Source organism: Sturnus vulgaris, chromosome 22 (genome assembly GCF_052056855.1).
Source record: "Sturnus vulgaris isolate bStuVul1 chromosome 22, bStuVul1.hap1, whole genome shotgun sequence".
NCBI lineage: Eukaryota > Metazoa > Chordata > Aves > Passeriformes > Sturnidae > Sturnus > Sturnus vulgaris.
This window is the reverse complement of record NC_142264.1, coordinates 10,134,057-10,153,927: the sequence shown is the minus strand read 5'-3', so window position 1 is coordinate 10,153,927 and position 19,871 is coordinate 10,134,057. Positions and strand designations below refer to the sequence as shown.

Genomic DNA, 19,871 nt, shown 5'->3' with positions numbered 1-19,871 from the left:
TCGGCAGCTCTGAATCCTTCAGAGAAGGTAAAGTCCAGGACCAATCAGCCTGCCTCTCCTCTGGAAATTAAACATTAAAATACAAACCAGAACAATAGTCAAGAGCCACAAAGAATTCCTAAGGTATTAGCAAAACAAATTCCCTTCAGTCCTTATTAGGAATATCTTGAGGATGGTTTGAAGAGGAAAGTCTAACCAAATATAAAAAAAATTTGGCTTATCCAACAAAAAACAACTGCGCGCTCTTTGCCAAAAGCAAAAGAATTCAGTCAGATAAAAAATGCGACACACAAATGATGCAGGTTAAAAACTGAATTTAAGATGATAATGGAATAGCTGCCAGCGTCTTTAAATTTTGAAGCGTGGAAATGTCAACAGAGACAAAGAAATTCAGGGAAAAACAAAGAGAATAGATTAAGGATTTATTTATATCAGTGAAAGAGCTCTGTGTTCCTTGACTAAGAAATGACTGAGGGGGTGAGAACTGAAATGGCCACAGGTCTCCAACAAGCCACAAGGAGTGAGGGGGTGACCCAAGGATTTCCTGGTGGCTCAGCTTTCCTGAACGCTTTAGAGCTGCCACGTCTTGGAGCTTTATGGCTCCAGAAAGGGACACTTCTCCACCTCACACCACGCAAAGTTCTCCAGGACTTTGGCACTGGGCAAACTGGTGTGGTTTACACAGAAAATACTTCCGTTCCTGGGAGCTGGGATTGAGCACTGTCATCTCCTTGTATGTGGATATTTGACCTTTTGGGTTTCAAGGAAACCTGGCCGGGTTCTCCACAGCTTCTGTGTTGGTTGTCATACAGAACTGAACTATCCACTGCTCTTAAACTGGCCAGAGGGCACTTTTGGGGGATTTTGTGTTGGTTGGTTGGTTTGTTTCTTTTTGAAGATGGCGCCTTCAGTGGGTGCCAAGGCTTATTAAATTCCTTGCCTAATTAGTAAAAGTTTTCTCTTTTTCTGATGCAGGATGAGTCAGAAGCTTCTTAGCATTCTGGGACTGGAAATCCCACAGGTTGCCTCTTAAAGAAAGGGGAGACAATTGAAATAATTTTGCTTCCTGGAAATACCCAGCCCTAGGCCTGTCCCTCCACAGGGTGTAGAGCCCTCTCCCAAGCTTCAGAGGACTACAGCCTCAGAATTGTCTTTCCCCAGTGCTGGGGACCTGGTGAGCTGGAAGAGGAGCCTGAAGAAGAGTTGGTGCCATCCCAGGGATGACCCTTGGATGACAGGAGCTGCTGGGGAGGACGTGTCCACAAAGGACAGAGCAAGGAAGGTGGGGAAGAGAGGGGAAAGTGCCACCAGGGAGGCTGGAGAAAGGTGAACTGAGAAGGAGCAAAGTGGGTGCAACCCTTTTTCAACAGCTTCTCCTCCCAGGGCTCCACAGGGAATGGTCCCAGCCCCAAGAGCTCCAGGAGTGTTTGGACACTGCTCCCAGGGATGCCCAGGGTGGGATTGTTGGGGTGTCTGTGCAGGGCCAGGAGCTGGACTCAGTGACCCTGATGGATCCCTTCAGCTCAGGGATTCTGTGATTCCATGGAAGTCACATCTTCTATGGCACAGACTGAAACACTCAGACCCTTGAGGCACCATGGCTTGGTCTGGAGTCCCCAGGAAAACTGCACCATGTCAGAGCTGGGAAACTTCCAGGCTCAGCCCAAAGCACCCCTGGGAACTCTTGCTCTGCTCCCAGCTGGGCCCTTCTGCTGCACCTGCACCTCCCTGAGCCCTTTCTGGGCTAAAGCAGAGCCCTGCCCCAAAGGCCTGGATTTCCTCTGCTCCAGGAGCAGAGCTTCTCCACAGCTACATCTGTGCTGTGAGCGGGCTCCTGGCTGGTGACAGCCCTGCTGCAGACGGGGCTGAGCTTCCAGCTGGCTCTGTTCCCTCCACAAACAGATGCAGCTCCTATATCAGGGGCTGATTTATTCAGCAGGAGTCTCACACATTAAGTGTAGTTAAGTCTGAAAACAAATCTAATGACTTTAAAATAAATAGCCAACAGAGGACTCGAAACTGAAATTCCTCCTTCCTCTGACACCCGCCATATAAACAATAATAATTATATAAAACCGTGTCTAACACATGACTACACAAGGCTCTGGTGACCAAGAAAAGCACACGCTGCTTGTCAGACATAATTGCACATTTGGTTTTTCAATTATTTCTTGTCAGGATCCAGAACCCACCATATGAACGCTGACATTAATTATTGGGAAGTTGTTAGTGCTCCAATGGTCTTATGGAGACTCCCAGTGCTCACCCTGAGGCCCAGAGCTCCCAGTGCTGCTCCCACACTGGCCCCTGTCCCACCAACCCTCTGGGACAGTCACACACCTCACAGGGACACCCAGCCTGGGCCACCATGTGCAGAAGGGGCTTCAGAAGAAGCTTCAAGAAAGTCTCCAGTGGACACCGGCAAGGAACCAGTCCCTGCCATGTGCTCACCCACAGGATGGGGCCAGACCATGTCCAGCACTGGGACCTCCAACACAAGACCTGGACCTGGAGAGAACCAGAGGAGCCCACGGAGCTGCTCCAAGGCTGGAGCCCCTCTGCTCTGGAGCCAGGCTGGGAGAGCTGGGGGTGCTCACCTGGAGAGGAGAAGGATCCAGGGAGAGCTCAGAGCCCCTGCCAGGGCCTGAAGGGGCTCCAGGAGAGCTGGAGAGGGACTGGGGACAAGGGATGGAGGGACAGGACACAGGGAATGGCTCCCAGTGCCAGAGGGCAGGGCTGGATGGGATATTGGGCAGGAATTGTTCCCTGGCAGGGTGGGCAGGCCCTGGCACAGGGTGCCCAGAGCAGCTGTGGCTGCCCCTGGATCCCTGGCAGTGCCCAAGGCCTGGTTGGACATTGGGGCTTGGAGCAGCCTGGGGCAGTGGGAGGGGTCCCTGCCATGGATGGGGTGACACTGGCTGATCCCTAAGGTCCCTCCCAGCCCCAAGCAGTGTGGGATTCTGTGAGTCCAGCCCATGTCACCCCATATCACCGTGTTCCAGCTGAGTCCCCTCCCAGCCCCTCTGAGCACCCAGCTCCTGGCGTCACACTCCCATCACATCACTGCCCATCATGCAGGAAAACATCCTGCCTTTTATTGGCTTTTAATTTGCTGCTTTTTAATTTTGTTGACTGTCTCTTTTTTCCTTGCAAAAGGAAGAAAGAAGCCTCTGATCTACCTTTTCTGGAGTGTTCAAAAACATGCACAGCTTTGTCAGGTTGTCTCTTAGTTGTCATCTTCCCCAAGGCAAGCAGCCATCTCTCTTCTGGCTGCCTTCAAGGAAGGGGGCTTTCTGTGCTCCTAAGAATTCTCTTCACCTTTTAAAATCTCCCATTACTGAGCACTCACTGAGGTGCAGCAGGCACACAGGAGTTAATGAGGGAGGAGAACAGCAAATGCTGTCTGCCACCATGGGCTGCCAGCTGCACACCCTGACCCCTGCTCTTCCAAAGGCAGCACCAAGGCCCTGGAGCTGGGGGTGGTGGGATCACAAACCCCTGGGCCTTCAGAGCTCTCAGTGCTTGCTTGAAACAGAATAAAATCAATTCACTGCAGTAAAAAAAGAAAAATAGGATTGACCCAATACCACAGTCATCACCTTAGCACCAAGCCTACTACTGGGGAAAAAAAAATATTGCAGGAAGATAAAATCCAGGCAATTTGACTTTGATTATATTATATTAATTACATTATGCTATATTATATTATATTATTTTTGCTTATATTTTTTACTGATAGAAATTAATTTTTAAAAGCTTCCTTGATAGTTTGCAATTAGTGAGGGTTTCAAGCAGCAATGACTCTGAGAAACATCCATCTTGTGTCTGCATCCACTGATGACCTCACAGATTCAGTCAGAGTCACATTTCCACCTTCAATCACTGACAGAGCTTTCTTGAAATATTATGTTTTGATTCTGTTTTATTCATTTTAAATGGACTTGGTCATTCTCCTTTCTTTGACCACATTTTGTGCAGTCAGGTAGATGATAAAGCAGGTTTTGTTTCCACTTTTCTACAAGGAAAAAAGCAATGAGCAGCCTCACACTCCTCTGGACATACAAAGGAACAGGGAAAACAGAGGGAAGTTCTATCACTTACTCCTGGGAGGATGTTCAGCCTCAAGGGCACCCCAAAGTTGACACGGGCACCCCAAAGGTGAGGTGGACACCCCAAAGGTCAGCTCCCACATGGAGAATGCACTTGCCCACCTGCTGTGGGAAACCCTCCAGTGAGAGCTGTGAAGCTGAAAGGTTGGAATAAAGAATCCAGGGGAAGGAAGTGATGCCTGGCTCCTCTCCCCTTGCTCCTCAGCCTGTGCTTTCTTTCCAAGACTCCCTTCAGGCTGATTCCCAGCGAGTCCTCTGAGCCACCCTGCTGGACCACAGATGAGCACCCCCAAAGGGAGAGAGTTTCCCCTGTGACAGATGCCCAATGCTCACCTCTGCCCAGCCCTGGGGCACCCCAGATATGTTCAATGCCAGGCAGTGCCAACTGGAAAAAAACTGCCAGGAATGAGGGTACTTCATCCTGAAATGCCACTGGCAGAGCTGGGGCACTGGGCGGGGCGCTGGGCAGGCAGCCTGGTGGGAGCAGGGAGCCCGGCAGGGGCTGTGCATGGTCAGCAGTGGGAGCAGGGACAGCATCAGCACCACAGCGCTTCCCACTCTCACTAGGATGTGCTTTCACATGGCAGCATGAGCTCCATGTAAGGAATAAAACTTTCACAGTGCTTTCCAGGCCCTGGAGGGGACAGGAGCCCAGGGCACAGCCACCTCAGCACAGACACCTCTCTGGGATTACAGGGGCTCGGGTGCTGGGACACGTCTGTCCTCTCCTTCTGAAGGACAGCAGGGTCTGCACGGCCCAAGGTCTCCATCTCACCCTGGGGACACTCAGCTGGAACTCCCCACACCACACACAGGCCACCTCTGCTTTCAGTCCCCAAGGCCAGGACAAGGCCAGACTGACACATCCATCCTTCCAGCTATATCCAAAAAGGGCTGCATGGACACTGGGCCCTGACAGCTCCACCTGCCCCTCCTGTGCAGCCACCCTTGGCCACCCCATGTCCAGCATGGAGAGCACATCTAAGCAGGGCTGCACCCATCACATCCCACCCAGCACATCCCACCCATCACATCCCACCCAGCACATCCCACCCATCACATCCCACCCATCACATCCCACCCAGCACATCCCACCCAGCACATCCCAGCACAGCCCACCCATCACATCCCACCCAGCACATCCCAGCACAGCCCACCCATCACATCCCACCCATCACATCCCACCCATCACATCCCACCCAGCACATCCCACCCAGCACATCCCAGCACATCCCACCCAGCACACCCCAGAGCCCAGCCCTACCTGCTGGAAGAGCTCCTCCGCCCGCTGCTGTTGCTCTCGTCGGCCTAGGGGACCAGAAGAGAAAAGCTGGTGAGGCTCAGGAGGACGAGGCTGCTCTGCAGCCCCTCCTGCCCTGGCTGCACCCAAACCCTGGGGCTCTCCAGGAGCTCCCGAGCCCGGCTCTGAGCCCCAGCCCCAGCACGGGGGCTCCTCCCGAGCTGTCCCCTCTGTCCCTGGCCAGCCATGATCCCTGGACACCATGGCCAGGTGGGAGAGCAGGAATGGCCAAGTTGTCCAAATGGCCCCGCTCGGGGCTGGAGGGGTAGCCCAACACCTCCACTCGTTAGCCCCGTGCCCTAATTAGCCCCGGGAGGGCCCAGGGTCTCCTCTCGCCTCCTTCCCCAGCTCGCTGATGAGAGCCTTCCTTGGAAAGACAATATTATTCCAATCCCAGAAATTTTATTTCTGAATTTGTGCAAATACAAGTTAAAAGATATTAGCTGCATTTCACATTTTGTGCAAATGGCAGAAACAGGCAATTCATGTGCAGCAGGATGGGGGCCAGCCAACGATTTTGATAAAATAAACCCTTTTTTAATTTAAATGCTAATGCACTGAATTAAAATTTAATAACTGAGGAAATTGAAAAGCCGAGCAGGAATATTGGAAATAAATCCAAGCAGAAACAGCTGAAATTAAAAATTCTAGAGAGTGGGAGGATAGCAGCTAAGCTGTCTTATATGATTACATTTTTTTTCTTTTTTTTTCTTTTTTTTTCAGAAAGAAGGGGGGAAGGAAAAAAATCCTATCTTTGGCTGGCTGTAGGGCAGTAAATCGAGAGTGCTGTGATTTATTGCTCAATTTTCCTGAGGGAAAAAGGCTTTCTTTCATGCTGAAATATTTCATAAATTTCAAGCCAGCATAAATTCTTAATTTAAAAGTTATGGAGGTCACATTTAGTGCACTGGTGCAATTCTGAAATCTTAAAGGAATAGCAACCAAAAAAATTGCAATTTGATTTTATTTTTTTAAATTCTTATGTAAAATTTTCTTCAAAGGGATTCTCCAAGTTACAAAAAGTGGAAACACAACCTGGCTTCTGAAAGGATATGAAATCCACTGGAAATGAGGACAAAAAATCTAATTCAATTACAAAAAGGTATTTTTTTATGATGATGATGATTATTATTATTATTGTGAGCCACTTGAGGAATTTCTGTTAAAAAATTTCTTCTCTCCATTGCCTGGGAAAAGCCAGAAGGGAGGAGCTGACAATGTAATTGCTTCTGTTAGATCTCCAATCTTTTGTGAGCACTGATATGTTCATTTGTTATACAGCTGTTCAGCTACAGAAAGGATGTCAGAGCACCCATAATTCAAAGCAATCAATCAAAAATTAATGATTTGTCATGCTTACACAATGGGAAAAAAAAAAGGAAAAAAAAAGGTTTATGGGTTCCTGCAACTGGTAGATTGCTCAAACCTTCGGGGCATTTTCTAGAAAATTAGATTTGTGTGTACAAAGAAAGGGGGGAAAAGGGGAAAAAGGAGACTTAATATAAATGCAGGGCAGAAACTCTGTGGGGTGCTGGGGGTTGCTGAGGCCCAAACTCCCCCGGAGATGGGAACCTCCCAGTTCCTGTATGGACAAATTCCTGTATGCTCTGTGCACAACCCAAGCTCACACAACCCAAGAGTCACATCCTGGATCACAGGGACCTTGTGAGGCTCCTGCCAGGAGAATTCCATGGGAAAATCACCTGCTGAAACATGGAACCATGGACTATCCTGAGCTGCAAGGATATTCTGACCCATGAGGATGATGGAATCCAGCCCCTGGCCCTGCACAGACACCCCAACAATCCCCAGTGCTGGGGAGTTCCCTTATTTTGAGAGAAAAAATGAGGACAGAAGGGAACCACGACAGGTAAGGGCTCTCATGTTGAAGGTTTCACACAGCCAGGGTGCTCCTGGAGAGGATCCATTCAACAAAAACACCAAGCTAAGCCTGAATGAGATCAGATCAAGCTGCCTTAAATGTTTCTGGATGCTGAAATAAACAAATCCACAGAATCACAGAATGGTTTGGAGTGGGAGGAACCTTAAAGTTCATCCCATTCCACCCCTGCCATGGCAGGGACCCCTCCCACTGTCCCAGGCTGCTCCAAGCCCCAATGTCCAACCTGGCCTTGGGCACTGCCAGGGATCCAGGGGCAGCCACAGCTGCTCTGGGCACCCTGTGCCAGGGCCTGCCCACCCTGCCAGGGAACAATTCCTGCCCAATATCCCATCCAGCCCTGCCCTCTGGCAGTGGGAGCCATTCCCTGTGTCCTGTCCCTCCATCCCTTGTCCCCAGTCCCTCTCCAGCTCTCCTGGAGCCCCTTCAGGCCCTGGCAGGGGCTCTGAGCTCTCCCTGGATCCTTCTCCTCTCCCGGTGAGCACCCCCAGCTCTCCCAGCCTGTTCATTCAAAAATAAAATCCATTTAAACTAAAGCATTCCATCTAAATTCTAAAAAGTGGCATTTGAGGACTAAAATACCATGAGGAAGTGGAAGGGTGAAAGGCTGGAAATCACTGTTTAACCAGAACGTGTCAAACTGGGTCAGAGCAGCTCCCAACAAAGTAACATCTTTGTGGAGGGGAACAGAAATCTCCTGTGCTCACATTTAGAATCTCCTGCACTCCCACTTACCCAAATAATTGATGTTGGTGATTTCCTAATTTCTAATTGAAAAAGGAGAGGAGCAGAATTTGTATCTGCTGATGAGTGGGGGGGCCGGATGTGGGGTGCTGGAACAGGCTGGAGAATGTCACACAATCTGCCCCATAAAATCATTTACAATTCAAAATGTTATTCCCTAAAGTTGCTTTTCTACACATTGGGTGTGTTTAGGGTAGTTTTGTTTAACTAATGGTAATAAATATCCTTTAAATGAAAATGCACACAAGCAGAATGTGGTTTCAGGCCATATGCTCCTCCACTTGAGCTGTAAGCAAAAAGTGAATTGTGATAAATAAGAAATGTATCAGTCAACATCTCCTAACAGGGTAACGTGTCAAAAAATAGGAGTCCAAGCAGATGTAGAACTGACCTGAGAAATCCATGTTTATCAAGAGGGCTACACTATATTGGGAAAAAAACCCCAACATTTTAACAGTTACAGCAAAATAACTAAAAGCAATAAAAATGTGAAATGAGATTTCAGACGATTTAAGCATGGGCTTTCTGCCTGATCACTTAAATTATGATTAGAAACAATTATTCAAATCGCCTGGATTTGCATCCACGGACATTTCAGCTCCTATGGATGGGATGGGGACACCCCCAAAGCACTGCCACAGCCCTCCCCAGGGGGAAAAGGGATTCAATCCATGCATTTTTTTATTTATTCAGACACAGCCACCCCCTCTGAACCCCATCCCAAAGGGAGAGGTCCCTAATTCTGCCTGGGGGTCACAGGAAGAGCTCACCCCAGCACCTCTCCCAATGCACCTTCCCCCTCCAGAGGGAAAAGGGCAGAGTTGTTTGTTTACCTGAGAAAAAAAAAAAAGGAAAAAAAAAAAACCAAACTCCCACCCTGCTTCCCCCAAACGCCTTCCCAGAGACAGATGAGTAATTTTTGTCCAAACACAAACCACACGTTCAGTTTTGGAAGGAGCCAGCAGCACCCAGCATGGAAAATTTCACCCCAAATAATTAAAATTTGGCAAAGGGAGAAGCAACTGAAAACAGGTCTGACACAGGAATGTGCCATAAAAATAACTGCAGGCCTGCTACCTGCACTGTCTGGGGTTATTAACTTCAGAGCCATAGAAAATGCAGGAAGTGCTTTTTTTTTTTTCTTTTTTCTTTTCTTTAAACAAAGGGCAAGACACAGGCAGTTTCCTATTTAATTTTTATTAAATAGGAGGGGAGAAAACAGCAAAGCAGCTCCACATCACACCAAAACATCTGCAGAGCACAAGGACCCATAAATGTGCCCATGCCCCTTTTTAAATCTGGATTTTTGCTTCCTCCTGCTGACACAGCAGATGCTGAGGAACCACAAGGGCTGGATTTTGAGAGGACACAACGCTGAGCCCGGGGTGATCCAAGCAGAGCTGTGCTCCACAGAGCCATGGACTCGCTGAGATTACTCTGAGATCATCGAGCCCAAGCATTCCCCAGCACTGCCAAGGTGTCCCCAGGTGCCACATCCACACTGGGACATTTCCAGGGATGGTGGTTCCACCACTGCCCTGAGCAGCTGTTCCCATGCCTGACCACCTCTTCCATGATGAAATTTTTCCTCATATCAAACCTACACCTTCCCTGGCTCAACTTGAGGCTGTTTCCTCTGATTCTCAGAGCCAGGGCATCCCCTGCATGAACGACAAAGATCTCCACTGCCTTAGGCTGCTGTGGCTCATCCCCTCCTCATCCTCTGCCTTTGCCAATCCATCAGGGCAGCCTCCAAAAGGGATGAATTTTCCACTCGGGAACAAGACAGTTCCTGGGACTGGAGGAATGTGCTGCCTATTTCCTCAGCTGCAGCTTCCCCTCAAGAAACAACCAAAATAATAATAATAATATAAAAATATCTGCAAGAAGGAAATGGGAACTGTCTCTGAGGCATCTGCCCGCTCCCACAGCTCAGCCAAGCCCCAGAGTGGGGGTTCTCCAAACCCCAAAATCCACAGTGGGGTCTGCAAACCCCCTCCATCCTGGTCATGGGCTGACACCCGGGGTGGGGATGCTGGTGGCAGCTTCAGTGTCACAATTCCCTGGGAGCAGCTGGGGGAATCTCAGCCTTGTATTCAGCTGCAGCCTTGCCCTGGGAAAAGCCGGTGCTTGTTCCTTCTTCCAGCAGGGAAAGCTCTGCAGTAAACAACATCTGAGAGTTTTGACCCCTCTGAGAAGAGCCCGTGGAGGGTTTGCTGCTTGAGGGCAGCAGAAGGCAAAGGCAGAGACAGCCATGGTAGGCACAGGCTCTGCTGCCAGAGCCAGGGGACATCTGGGACAGGATGGCCCCAAACACCCAGGGACCATCCCTGAGTGACCAGTGACCACACCTGGGCTCAGCTCCAGGAAGGTCCCCAGTGCCAGAGGAAGGTACTCATTGCTCCTGGCCTTGCACATCACTTAGGCCAAGCTTTAGGAAGACGTGCTTTAATGTTGAGATTTCCAGGCAAGCTCCGTGGGAAGGCACCAAGGTGACTGTGACCTACAGGACCATGATCTGTCCCCAGCAGCCCTGTGGTGACAGACAGAGCATCCCAGTGCTGGATGCCTGGGGACACAGGGAGCCCAGCAGTCCCCACAAGGTGCCTCTGACATTTCATGTGTGGGGAGTGTCTGAGCAGCCCAAAACCCAGCAGGTTACTGAGCATCCACCTCTCCCTGCGAGCTCCTCCACCACGTGTAAATAAACGGCTGCTGGAGATGTTGGCTGAGCCTAAAACAAATCAGAGCAGTTTCTGGATGGGAACAGCATCCCCCCAGCGTGGCCAGGGCCCTGGCCACATCCCCTTCCTGTGGAGGACACGTGTCCAGGGGGACCCAAAGCCGGGGAACACCAGCAGCAATGGCACTGCGGGGTCAGTACTGGGGCAGGGCCAGCAGCGCGTTCACCTGGAGCCCGGGGCTCCCTGCCCAGCCATGGCCCCGGGGCCACCAGGGCTGTGGGTGCCCCTGCTGCAGTGCCAGCCCTGTGTTAATTAGCCCTGGGGATCATTAAGAGCTGCCAACGCTCCTCTCTGCTCCCCTTCCCACACACTGGGAAGCCACAGGATGCCCCCCAGTTACTAATTAGGAACAAGCACTAATGACAAACCCAGTGAGGGGGTGGATCAGCCCGACACGAAGGTCAGCTGTGAGCACAGGGTCCCACTGGAGAAGCCAAGATGGGAATGATCCCCTGTGCTCTGGCTATGACATTCCACACTCAGCCCAAGGGCTCTTGCTCTGCTGATTCCAATTTTCTTTGTATTGGCAGGAGAATTATTTTTCTTTTAAATTTTTCTCTTTTTATTTTTTCTTGTTTGTTTGTTTGGTTTTTGTCGTTGTTTACTAATAAAAAATCACAAAGTCTAGAAATTCTTCTCGTTCAGTTTCACTGGATTTACTTCTTGTCTACTGTTTATTATCTTCCCATTTTACAACCTTCATTTACTACCTTGGCTGTGCTGCCTGCTTCCACCTCATTTCTGAGCTGCCTCTGTAACCCAGAATTAAAAGTTCTCCTGGAGACTTTTAAACAGAAAAAGTCAAATTTCTGATGGAAAAGGCACAGATGGGGCTGAACCTTGGGAGGAAACAGCAAAACCAGCAAGGCAGGGAAGAATCCCAGCACGATGCCCTGGCCTGGGTGGGTGCTGAGCCCCAGGAAGTGGCACAGTCTTTGGACCCTGGAGCACCCAGGTGTCCCTGTCACCCCTTCCCAGCTCCCACACTCCAGGCAGTCCCAGAAAGGTTTAAGGGCTGTGAGCAGTGGCCTCTGAATCAAGGAATATTCATATAAGTAATTTTATGAATTTGCTGAAAGTACTGGCAGAATTTGTGCTTTGAATTTCAATTTTTCTCCCCTGGCAGCCCAGGAGATTCAAGGAGCACACGCCAGCAGAAGTAACTGAAGAAAGGGAACATTAAATAAATTTTAACCTAAAACTACAAATGTTCAAACCAGTATTAAAAAGCTTCAACCTCGTGTACTTTTGTTTTTTCCCTGAAACAGTCATGAAATTAAAATTATGAATAAATCAATGCAGCAAATTGGTCTGGATTTAAAGAGTTACTCCTTGATTATAAGCAAGCCGAAAGTAATCAAAATATTTTTTCCATCTCCTGTTGCTCAGTGCTCTCCTTACTCTGTTCTTTATGAGAAAAATAATCAAATTGAGGGTGAAGAGGAGAAAAGGCATTACTGATTACTCTGAACTCTCGTATCATAAAAGCTGGAAAATAAGAGTGACCGGGCAAAACAACAGAATTATGTGCATCAAGCAGTTGTTTACAGATGGCATGAGTTTCCCAGCAAAAGAAACAGCTGGAAATATTTTTAAAGAATAAATGTATATGGAATGAAACCTTGGGGGGTTGGAAAGTATTGTTATTTTTTACTTGGGGGGAGAAAAAGGGGTGAAGGAGCCATGTGATAGCATTTCAGAAATCCACCCGTTTTTCAAGGCTTCCAATTTCACAGGAAACTCTCAGGAAATCAATTTTTTTAAAAATCCCATTACAGGCACTTTTCCAAGTTGAGAAAACAAACATATCTAACAAGCTCATGCACACGGGGGGGGGAATAATTAAAATAGGACTTATTTATCCAGGGAATCTCAGTCTTGTTCAACACATTTTGTTCCGGAGTTTGGCACCTCTGGCCTCTGCTGGAACATCTGGCGGGGCTGTGAGAGCTCCAGTGCACACAGGGACTGCCAGGAGCCTTCCCTGCACAGCTCCAGCCTCTCCCAGCTCCAGGCAGAAGGGATGGCTGGACAGGACCTGCAGTCGGGTTTTGGTTTTTTGGGCTGGGAGCACAGCACAGCTCTGGGCTCCCGGGCTCATCCCAAGGCAGGATTCTCCTCTTTCCTTCCACCCTCGTGAGACTCCTCCTGGAGCAGTGTCCACCTCTGGGGCCCTGCCACAGGAAACTCCTGGAGCTGCTGGAGAGATCCAGAGGAGCCCACGGAGCTGCTGCAGGGCTGGACCAGGCTGGGAGAGCTGGGGGTGCTCACCTGGAGAGGAGAAGGATCCAGGGAGAGCTCAGAGCCCCTGCCAGGGCCTAAAGGGGCTCCAGGAGAGCTGGAGAGGGACTGGGGACAAGGGATGGAGGGACAGGACACAGGGAATGGCTTCCACAGAGGGCAGGGCTGGATGGGATATTGGGAAGAAATTGTTCCCTGGCAGGGTGGGCAGGCCCTGGCACAGAGAAGCTGTAGCTGGATGTGGAAGGTGGCCCTGCAGGAGGCTGGAAGGAGATGATCCCTATGTATCCCAATCCAAAACACTCTGGGATCCATTTATTCTCTCCCCACAGCTCAGCTGATGGGAGGCAAGCTGAGGATCCCCTCTCTTGCACAAACAGCTCCAGCCAGCCAGGCTGAGTCTGTGCAGCCCCACACGGGATGGGGATGGGGATGGGATGGGATGGGGATGGGGATGGGGATGGGGATGGGATGGGGATGGGCAGAGGCAAAGCCCCAGGCAGAGCTGGCAGGGAGCCATGGCCAGGGAGCTCAGGGGGGCTTTGCCTGGAACCCTGGAGCCCTCACTGAGGAGTGGCCAAACCCCAGCACACGTGCAAGGAGGACAAACCCGGAGCAGCTATGGCCTCAGCAGCTGGCATACATGGCAGCAGGGCATGGCCCAGCAGAGCCAGCCCCACCTGGACCTTCAGCTCCTGTAGAGGCTCCAGTCCTGCTTCCTGAGCCTTCCAAAGGACCCTGAGGAAGAGGCAGCCAGCCTCTACCAAGTAGGTAGAGGAAAATCCAGAGGCACCTCTCCTCTGCCCAGGGAAGCTCAGAGTGGTGCTGGTGCTTGCCCAGCACAGACACATGGATGGATCTCTGGGAACAGAGACCCAGCACACTGGGTTGGGAAAACTTAAAGCCAAGCCCAGCTGGTGCCAAGCTCAGGCTCAGAGGGCAGGCACTGGTGGGAGATGCCCTGGCCCCAGTGGTGGAGCTCAGAGCCACGAGGAAAGTGCTGGGAAGGAGTGCTGGGCAAGCTGGGCAAGCTGGGCAAGCTGGGCAAGCATCCTGGAGGAAGCTTTGGTAAGGCTGAGACTCTGCCCTGCAGCCCTGCACAGGCTGTGGAGTGTCCCCCAGGGAGCTGCTCCAGCTCACAGCTCAGCCCTCTGGCTGTCAGGGGGAGTCATGGGACCCCGGACAGAATTTTTATCTCTTTTTTATCTCTTTTTTATCTCTTTTTTTGGTAAATTTTGAAGCACGCTTTGGGTCCCTCTGTAGCAAACAGCACTGCAGAGATGCAATGTGCTGCAAATGTTCAGCTTCAATCTGAGATAAGCAATGAAAATTTAAACACTTCCAAAATACAATTCAAGGCAGAAAATTTGATCTAGAATAGAAAATAAAAAAAGCATAATTTGATAAATATTGCAGTGAGATGGTGTCAGGCACCATGAGGAGGTCCTGGCCAAGGATCCCCTCCAAAACCTCCTTCCAATGCTTGTGGGTAAGGCTTTGCATTCGCAAAACATAAATTTTATCCTTGTAAAATATAAATTTGATCCTAATTTTAAAAAATTCCTATGCACCATTTATAGACAGGCTGTGAGGTTGAAACAAAACATTCTCTATTGGGTGGGTAACTGTGGGACTTCACCTTCTCTCCCAATTTTGTAGGATTGGTTTGTTTAAATAGCATGAAATGGTGGTAATTTTACTTTGGAAAGGGAAAAAAAGTCAAACCACATCGGTCTAAAAGTAAGAAAGGGGGAAGGCACACAAAGCTGGGTAATTTCTTCAAACTTAAAAAAGAGCAGTAATTACAGGGGGAATTCAGAAAGAGTTTAGTCTGCTTGGCTCCCTCAAAAAACAAAAAAAAAAAAGTAAAAAGCAAGAAGAAAATAGTAAAAAGATAAAAAAGAGAAGGAAGGGGAGGAAATGAATTTGGAGAAAAAGCAGTCTGAAAGAAGAATTCTTAGAAATTCTCCTTGCAAAATAACTCCCATCAGCCAACCACAAATCCTATAAATATCACCAGATCGACTTCCTGAGCAGATCTAAATCAACAAATAAACAAACAAACCTCCAAGATTTAAAAAAAGTTTAAAATAAAAAAAGGAAATCTAAATAAAAATGACCAAAAACCCCAGTAAGGCCAAGCTGGTGTCCCCAAGGGAGGGTGGCTTTGCTGGCTTCCCAAGAATGATGGTGGTTTGGAAAGTAAAGAGGGAAAACAACATTTCCTGGATCACTGGAGCTGTGAAAGCTGCAGCAGCATCTCCCCCTGCCCAGACACCCCAAACACTGCCCCAGAGCAGAGGGCTGGGACCCTGAGCCCTCCCCCAGGCATGGCACTGGGAAGTCACCAGGGACCATGACCTGCACTTTCTCACTCCCAGATCTCCACCTTTGAGCAATTGTTTGGGCTAAGAAAAGGAATTTTCAAGCAGTTTGTGGGGGACAAACATCAGTGGGACCAACCAGGGTGACCTTCCAGTCTCCATCGCTCCTGCAGCTGAAACAAATGAGGGCACAGAACTGCTGGGAAATGATTCCAGCCCAAAGGGGAGCTACAGTGAGATCATGGCATGGATTGGTATCATTTCTGCTGCACCATTCACACAGCAGAGTATGACATTCATTTTCAAAAACTGGAAGTGACACAGTCCCTGACATTTAAAATTTTCTGATTCATACAGGCAAAATACATCCTATTTATTTTTTAAAGCAAGAACTGTAAGATGTGCTCAAAATCTAAATGAAGCACTTACAAGCCCCAGATTCTGTTTGACTCGAGCCTATCAAACCCAAAAAGATATTCCTTATTTCCTGGGCAACAAAAAAATTCAAATCAATCTCTTTTTCTTCCAGCTCAGTCTGAAATTTTTCAATTTTTCAGAGCTTCAAGAAAACCAAGAATATCAATTATTTGCACAGCCCTGCAGAGTGGACAGATTTGTCTTGGAAAAGCTCCAATGTGATGCAAAAGAGGTACAAATGTTCCTACAGGATCCCTTTCAGGGTTGAACTTTGCAGGCAGCACCGTGAGCCCTCGGCCCATCTGTGGGCCAGGAGCTGCTGCAAACTCTGAGGAAGAAAAGCCAGAAAGTGCAACTGGCTCCCCAGAATGCTGGTGCAGCCCAGGGCCATGTCAAAGGATGAGACAGAAATCCCCAGGCCCACCATTAATGCCCAATTCCCAACTGGAGTCTGGGGTGAGGAAGCACAGGCTGGTGCTGCCAGAGCTGGATGGGGCTGGTTGGGTTTCCAGGCTGAGAAAGGAGCAATGAACCCACAGATCTGGGAGCCTTTGGGCAAACAGGTATCACACCAAGGGCTGTTTCTTCCTGCAGATGCCCCCAAGAGCCTCTGGACCCCAGGCTGCTCCAGTGCCCTGGGAGCAGCAACTGCAGCAGATGCTGGGCAGGCAAAAGAGAAATGTGTGCCACATTCCACTGGCTCTTCTTAGAAAACAAAAACTGATGCTCACCTACATTTTATTACAGACACCTTGAGTGCTTTATTTTCCACCCAGCACATGGACAGCCTCAGCAGCCATGGATATTTTCTAGATGAATGTTTGTACCCAAGGAACATGGTGTAGCACTGATTTTGGGACTGGCTGACAGCACAGCATCTCTACTGAATTACTCAAACATCTGAGAAATTCACCCAAGAATTGATTTCTACACATAACACCCCAAGTGTGGGATTCAATGGATGGGAAACTGACAGTTCAAAGCATCAGTTGAAATGACAACTGAATTGGGGTATCTCCAGCTCCTCACAAATGCCATACAACACCTCACCCACTGTGACACATCCCTGTGGGGTGAGCTGGAGCCAGGCTGCAGCCAGGACAGCGTTTAGAGTTCCTCTGAGGGAGGAACCACCATGGTACCAGGCTTTGGTGGAGAGGGAAGAACCAGGAAACCCAAAACCAGGCTCGGAGGGTTGCACAGGTCAGATGGCTCCAGCCTGTCTGGGCACAGGCTCAAGAGCCCAGCAGTGTCTCATGGACAAGCTTTACCCTGCCAGGACACACTAAACACCTGCCAGGATCATGGGACTGGGGATAACTCAGAGTGTGACACTGGAAACAGTCCCTGCTCTCCCATCGTGGAGCTGTGCTGGCTGGGCACTGCTGGCTCCACAATAAACCAAAGAGCTTAGGGGGCTTTTCCATGATTCCGTGATTCTGTGGGGATTAGCAGATATGCAATAGAGGCTGCTCAAACAAAAGCAACATCCTTCCATCCATCATCCATCATCCATCCATCATCCATCATCCATCCATCCATCATCCATCATCCATCCATCATCCATCATCCATCATCCATCATCCATCATCCATCATCCATCCATCCATCCATCATCCATCCATCCATCATCCATCATCCATCATCCATCATCCATCCATCCATCCATCCATCCATCCATCATCCATCCATCATCCATCCATCCATCCATCCATCCATCCATCAATCATCCATCATCCATCCATCCATCATCCATCCATCCATCATCCATCCATCCATCCATCCATCATCCATCATCCATCCATGATCCATCCATGATCCATCCATCCATCATCCATCCATGATCCATCCATCATCCATCATCCATCATCCATCCATCCATCCATCATCCATCCATCATCCATCCATCCATCCATCATCCATCCATCCATCCATCATCCATCCATCATCCATCCATCCATCCATCATCCATCATCCATCCATCATCCATCCATCATCCATCCATCCATCCATCCATCCATCCATCCATCCATCATCCATCCATCATCCATCCATCATCCATCCATCCATCCATCATCCATCATCCATCCATCATCCATCCATCATCCATCCATCATCCATCAATCATCCATCCATCCATCCATCCATCCAGCATCCATCCATCATCCATCCATCATCCATCCATCCATCCAATTCCTTCTCTTCCTTCCCTAGCCTTTATTCTACAGGTAAAAGGCCAACAGCCAGTGAATCACATGGGACTCTTCTGCCAACTGAAACCCTCAATGTCCATTCCTGTGAGGGACCACGAGCATGTTGGTGCTCCTCACCAGTCCTAGACGAGCTCTGTCACAGGAGACAGGAACCCCCTGCTGTGAGCTCCCTGCCCCAGGAGCCCCACACCCAGGCCAGGCTGCTTGGAGGCTCCTCCACTGCAAGGGAGGGAAGGACAGGGAAGGTGAATACACAGCCCAGAAGCCAAACACGTCCTGGACTGATCCCCCAACACTGTGGGCAACAGGGGAGGGGGGATTCTTCCCCTGTGCCCCTGTGCTCAGGTGAGGCCCCACCTGCAGAGCTGCCCCAGCCCTGCACAGGAAAGACCTGGAGCTGCTGGAGAGAATCCAGAGGAGATGGTCCCAGGGCTGGAGCCCCTGTGCTCTGGAGCCCCTGTGCTCTGGAGCCAGGCTGGGGGAGCTGGAGGTGCTCACCTGGAGAGGAGAAGGCTCTGGGGAGACCTTATTATGGCTTTGCAGTACTTAATGGGGGTTTATAAGGAAAAATGGGGACAGAGTTTTTAGCAGGGCAGTAGTGATAGGACAAGAAGAGATGGTTTTAAACTAAAAGAGTGGAGATTTAGATTAGATATAAGGAAGATGTTTTTTACAATGAAGGCGGTAAAACACTGGCAGAGGTTGTCCAGAGAAGCTGTGGCTGCCCCTGGATCCCTGGAAGCATACAAGGGCAGGTTGGATAGGGCTTGGAGCAGCCTGGGACAGTGGAAGGTGTCCCTGCCCATGGCAGGGGCATTGGAACAAGATGAGCTTTAAAGTCCTTTTTTAGTGCCTTCCCAAACTATTCTATTCTATTCTATTCTATTCTATTCTATTCTATTCTATTCTATTCTATTCTATTCTATTCTATTCTATTCTATTCTATTCTATTCTATTCTATTCTATTCCATTCCATTCCATTCCATTCCATTCCATTCCATTCCATTCCATTCCATTCCATTCCATTCCACTCTGCAAAGGACAGCAGAGTCCACAGTTCTTTGGGCCTGTGCTGCCCCCTCAGCCTTTCACCAGTTAACCTCAGAAAGTCAGGCTCCAGCCAAGTGCTTGGCTGCCCCAGCATGATGCCAAAGCAGCTCCTTGGCTCCAAGCTCTGAGGGGCTTCACAAAACTTCGTGCCTTGCAGACAGATTTTTGTGGTTGCTGTGTGCTCTGCACAAAACCACAGCAGTTACCCAGCCCCACAGCACTTTTCCTGCTTGCTGCCATGAGGACACAGCCACCCTTGGGCTGTGGCTGGGCAGCACAGGAGCCTCCCAGCCTTGGCACAGCCCCTGTGCAATAATTCCCCTTCTATGCTCCTTCCCAGCCCTCGCTTTTCCGCTTGCAGTGAGCGCCAGTGCGCAGCCTCACCATCGGTCTCTGCTGAGTAATTGCAGAGGTAATAAAAAAGAGAAAACCCTATCAGGCCACAGCTACACAGCCACTGTGTTCCAATATGAAGTGGACACACTCTGGAGTCTCCTGGGATGCCCCAAAGTTTGTAGGGTTCAGAAAAAGGACATTCAGAAGGTAAAACCCCACAGTTCCCGTGAGGCTCTTAAATGTGACCTCCAGGCTTCCACACAGCCTCTAATGGGCCAACTCTGCACTCTGCACAAATTATCACGAGTATCAAAAATACCTTTACAACACAGCTTTTATTTCCATATATTTGAAGCTGCTTTCCCCTTTTGTTTCTTCTCTAAACCGGTTAAAATGAGCATTAAGGGATATAATTATGTTGTTAGCTTAATTGCCTACTTAAAGCAGAATCTACAGGGGTTTAATGGAAGATTTGAAAAGGGGGGAAAAAAGG

At 49.3% G+C, this 19,871-nt stretch overlaps 1 protein-coding gene across 1 annotated transcript in view; it reads right to left on the bottom strand.

Moving 5' to 3' along the window:
• Positions 1-19,871, bottom strand: part of ZNF618 (zinc finger protein 618) — a 148,470-nt gene that overhangs the window by 79,571 nt on the left and 49,028 nt on the right. Inside the window, exon 2 of the mRNA XM_088177679.1 lies at positions 5,374-5,417. Within this exon, the coding sequence (XP_088033805.1) occupies positions 5,374-5,417 (44 nt within the window). The remainder of the gene's footprint in view (positions 1-5,373; positions 5,418-19,871) is intronic.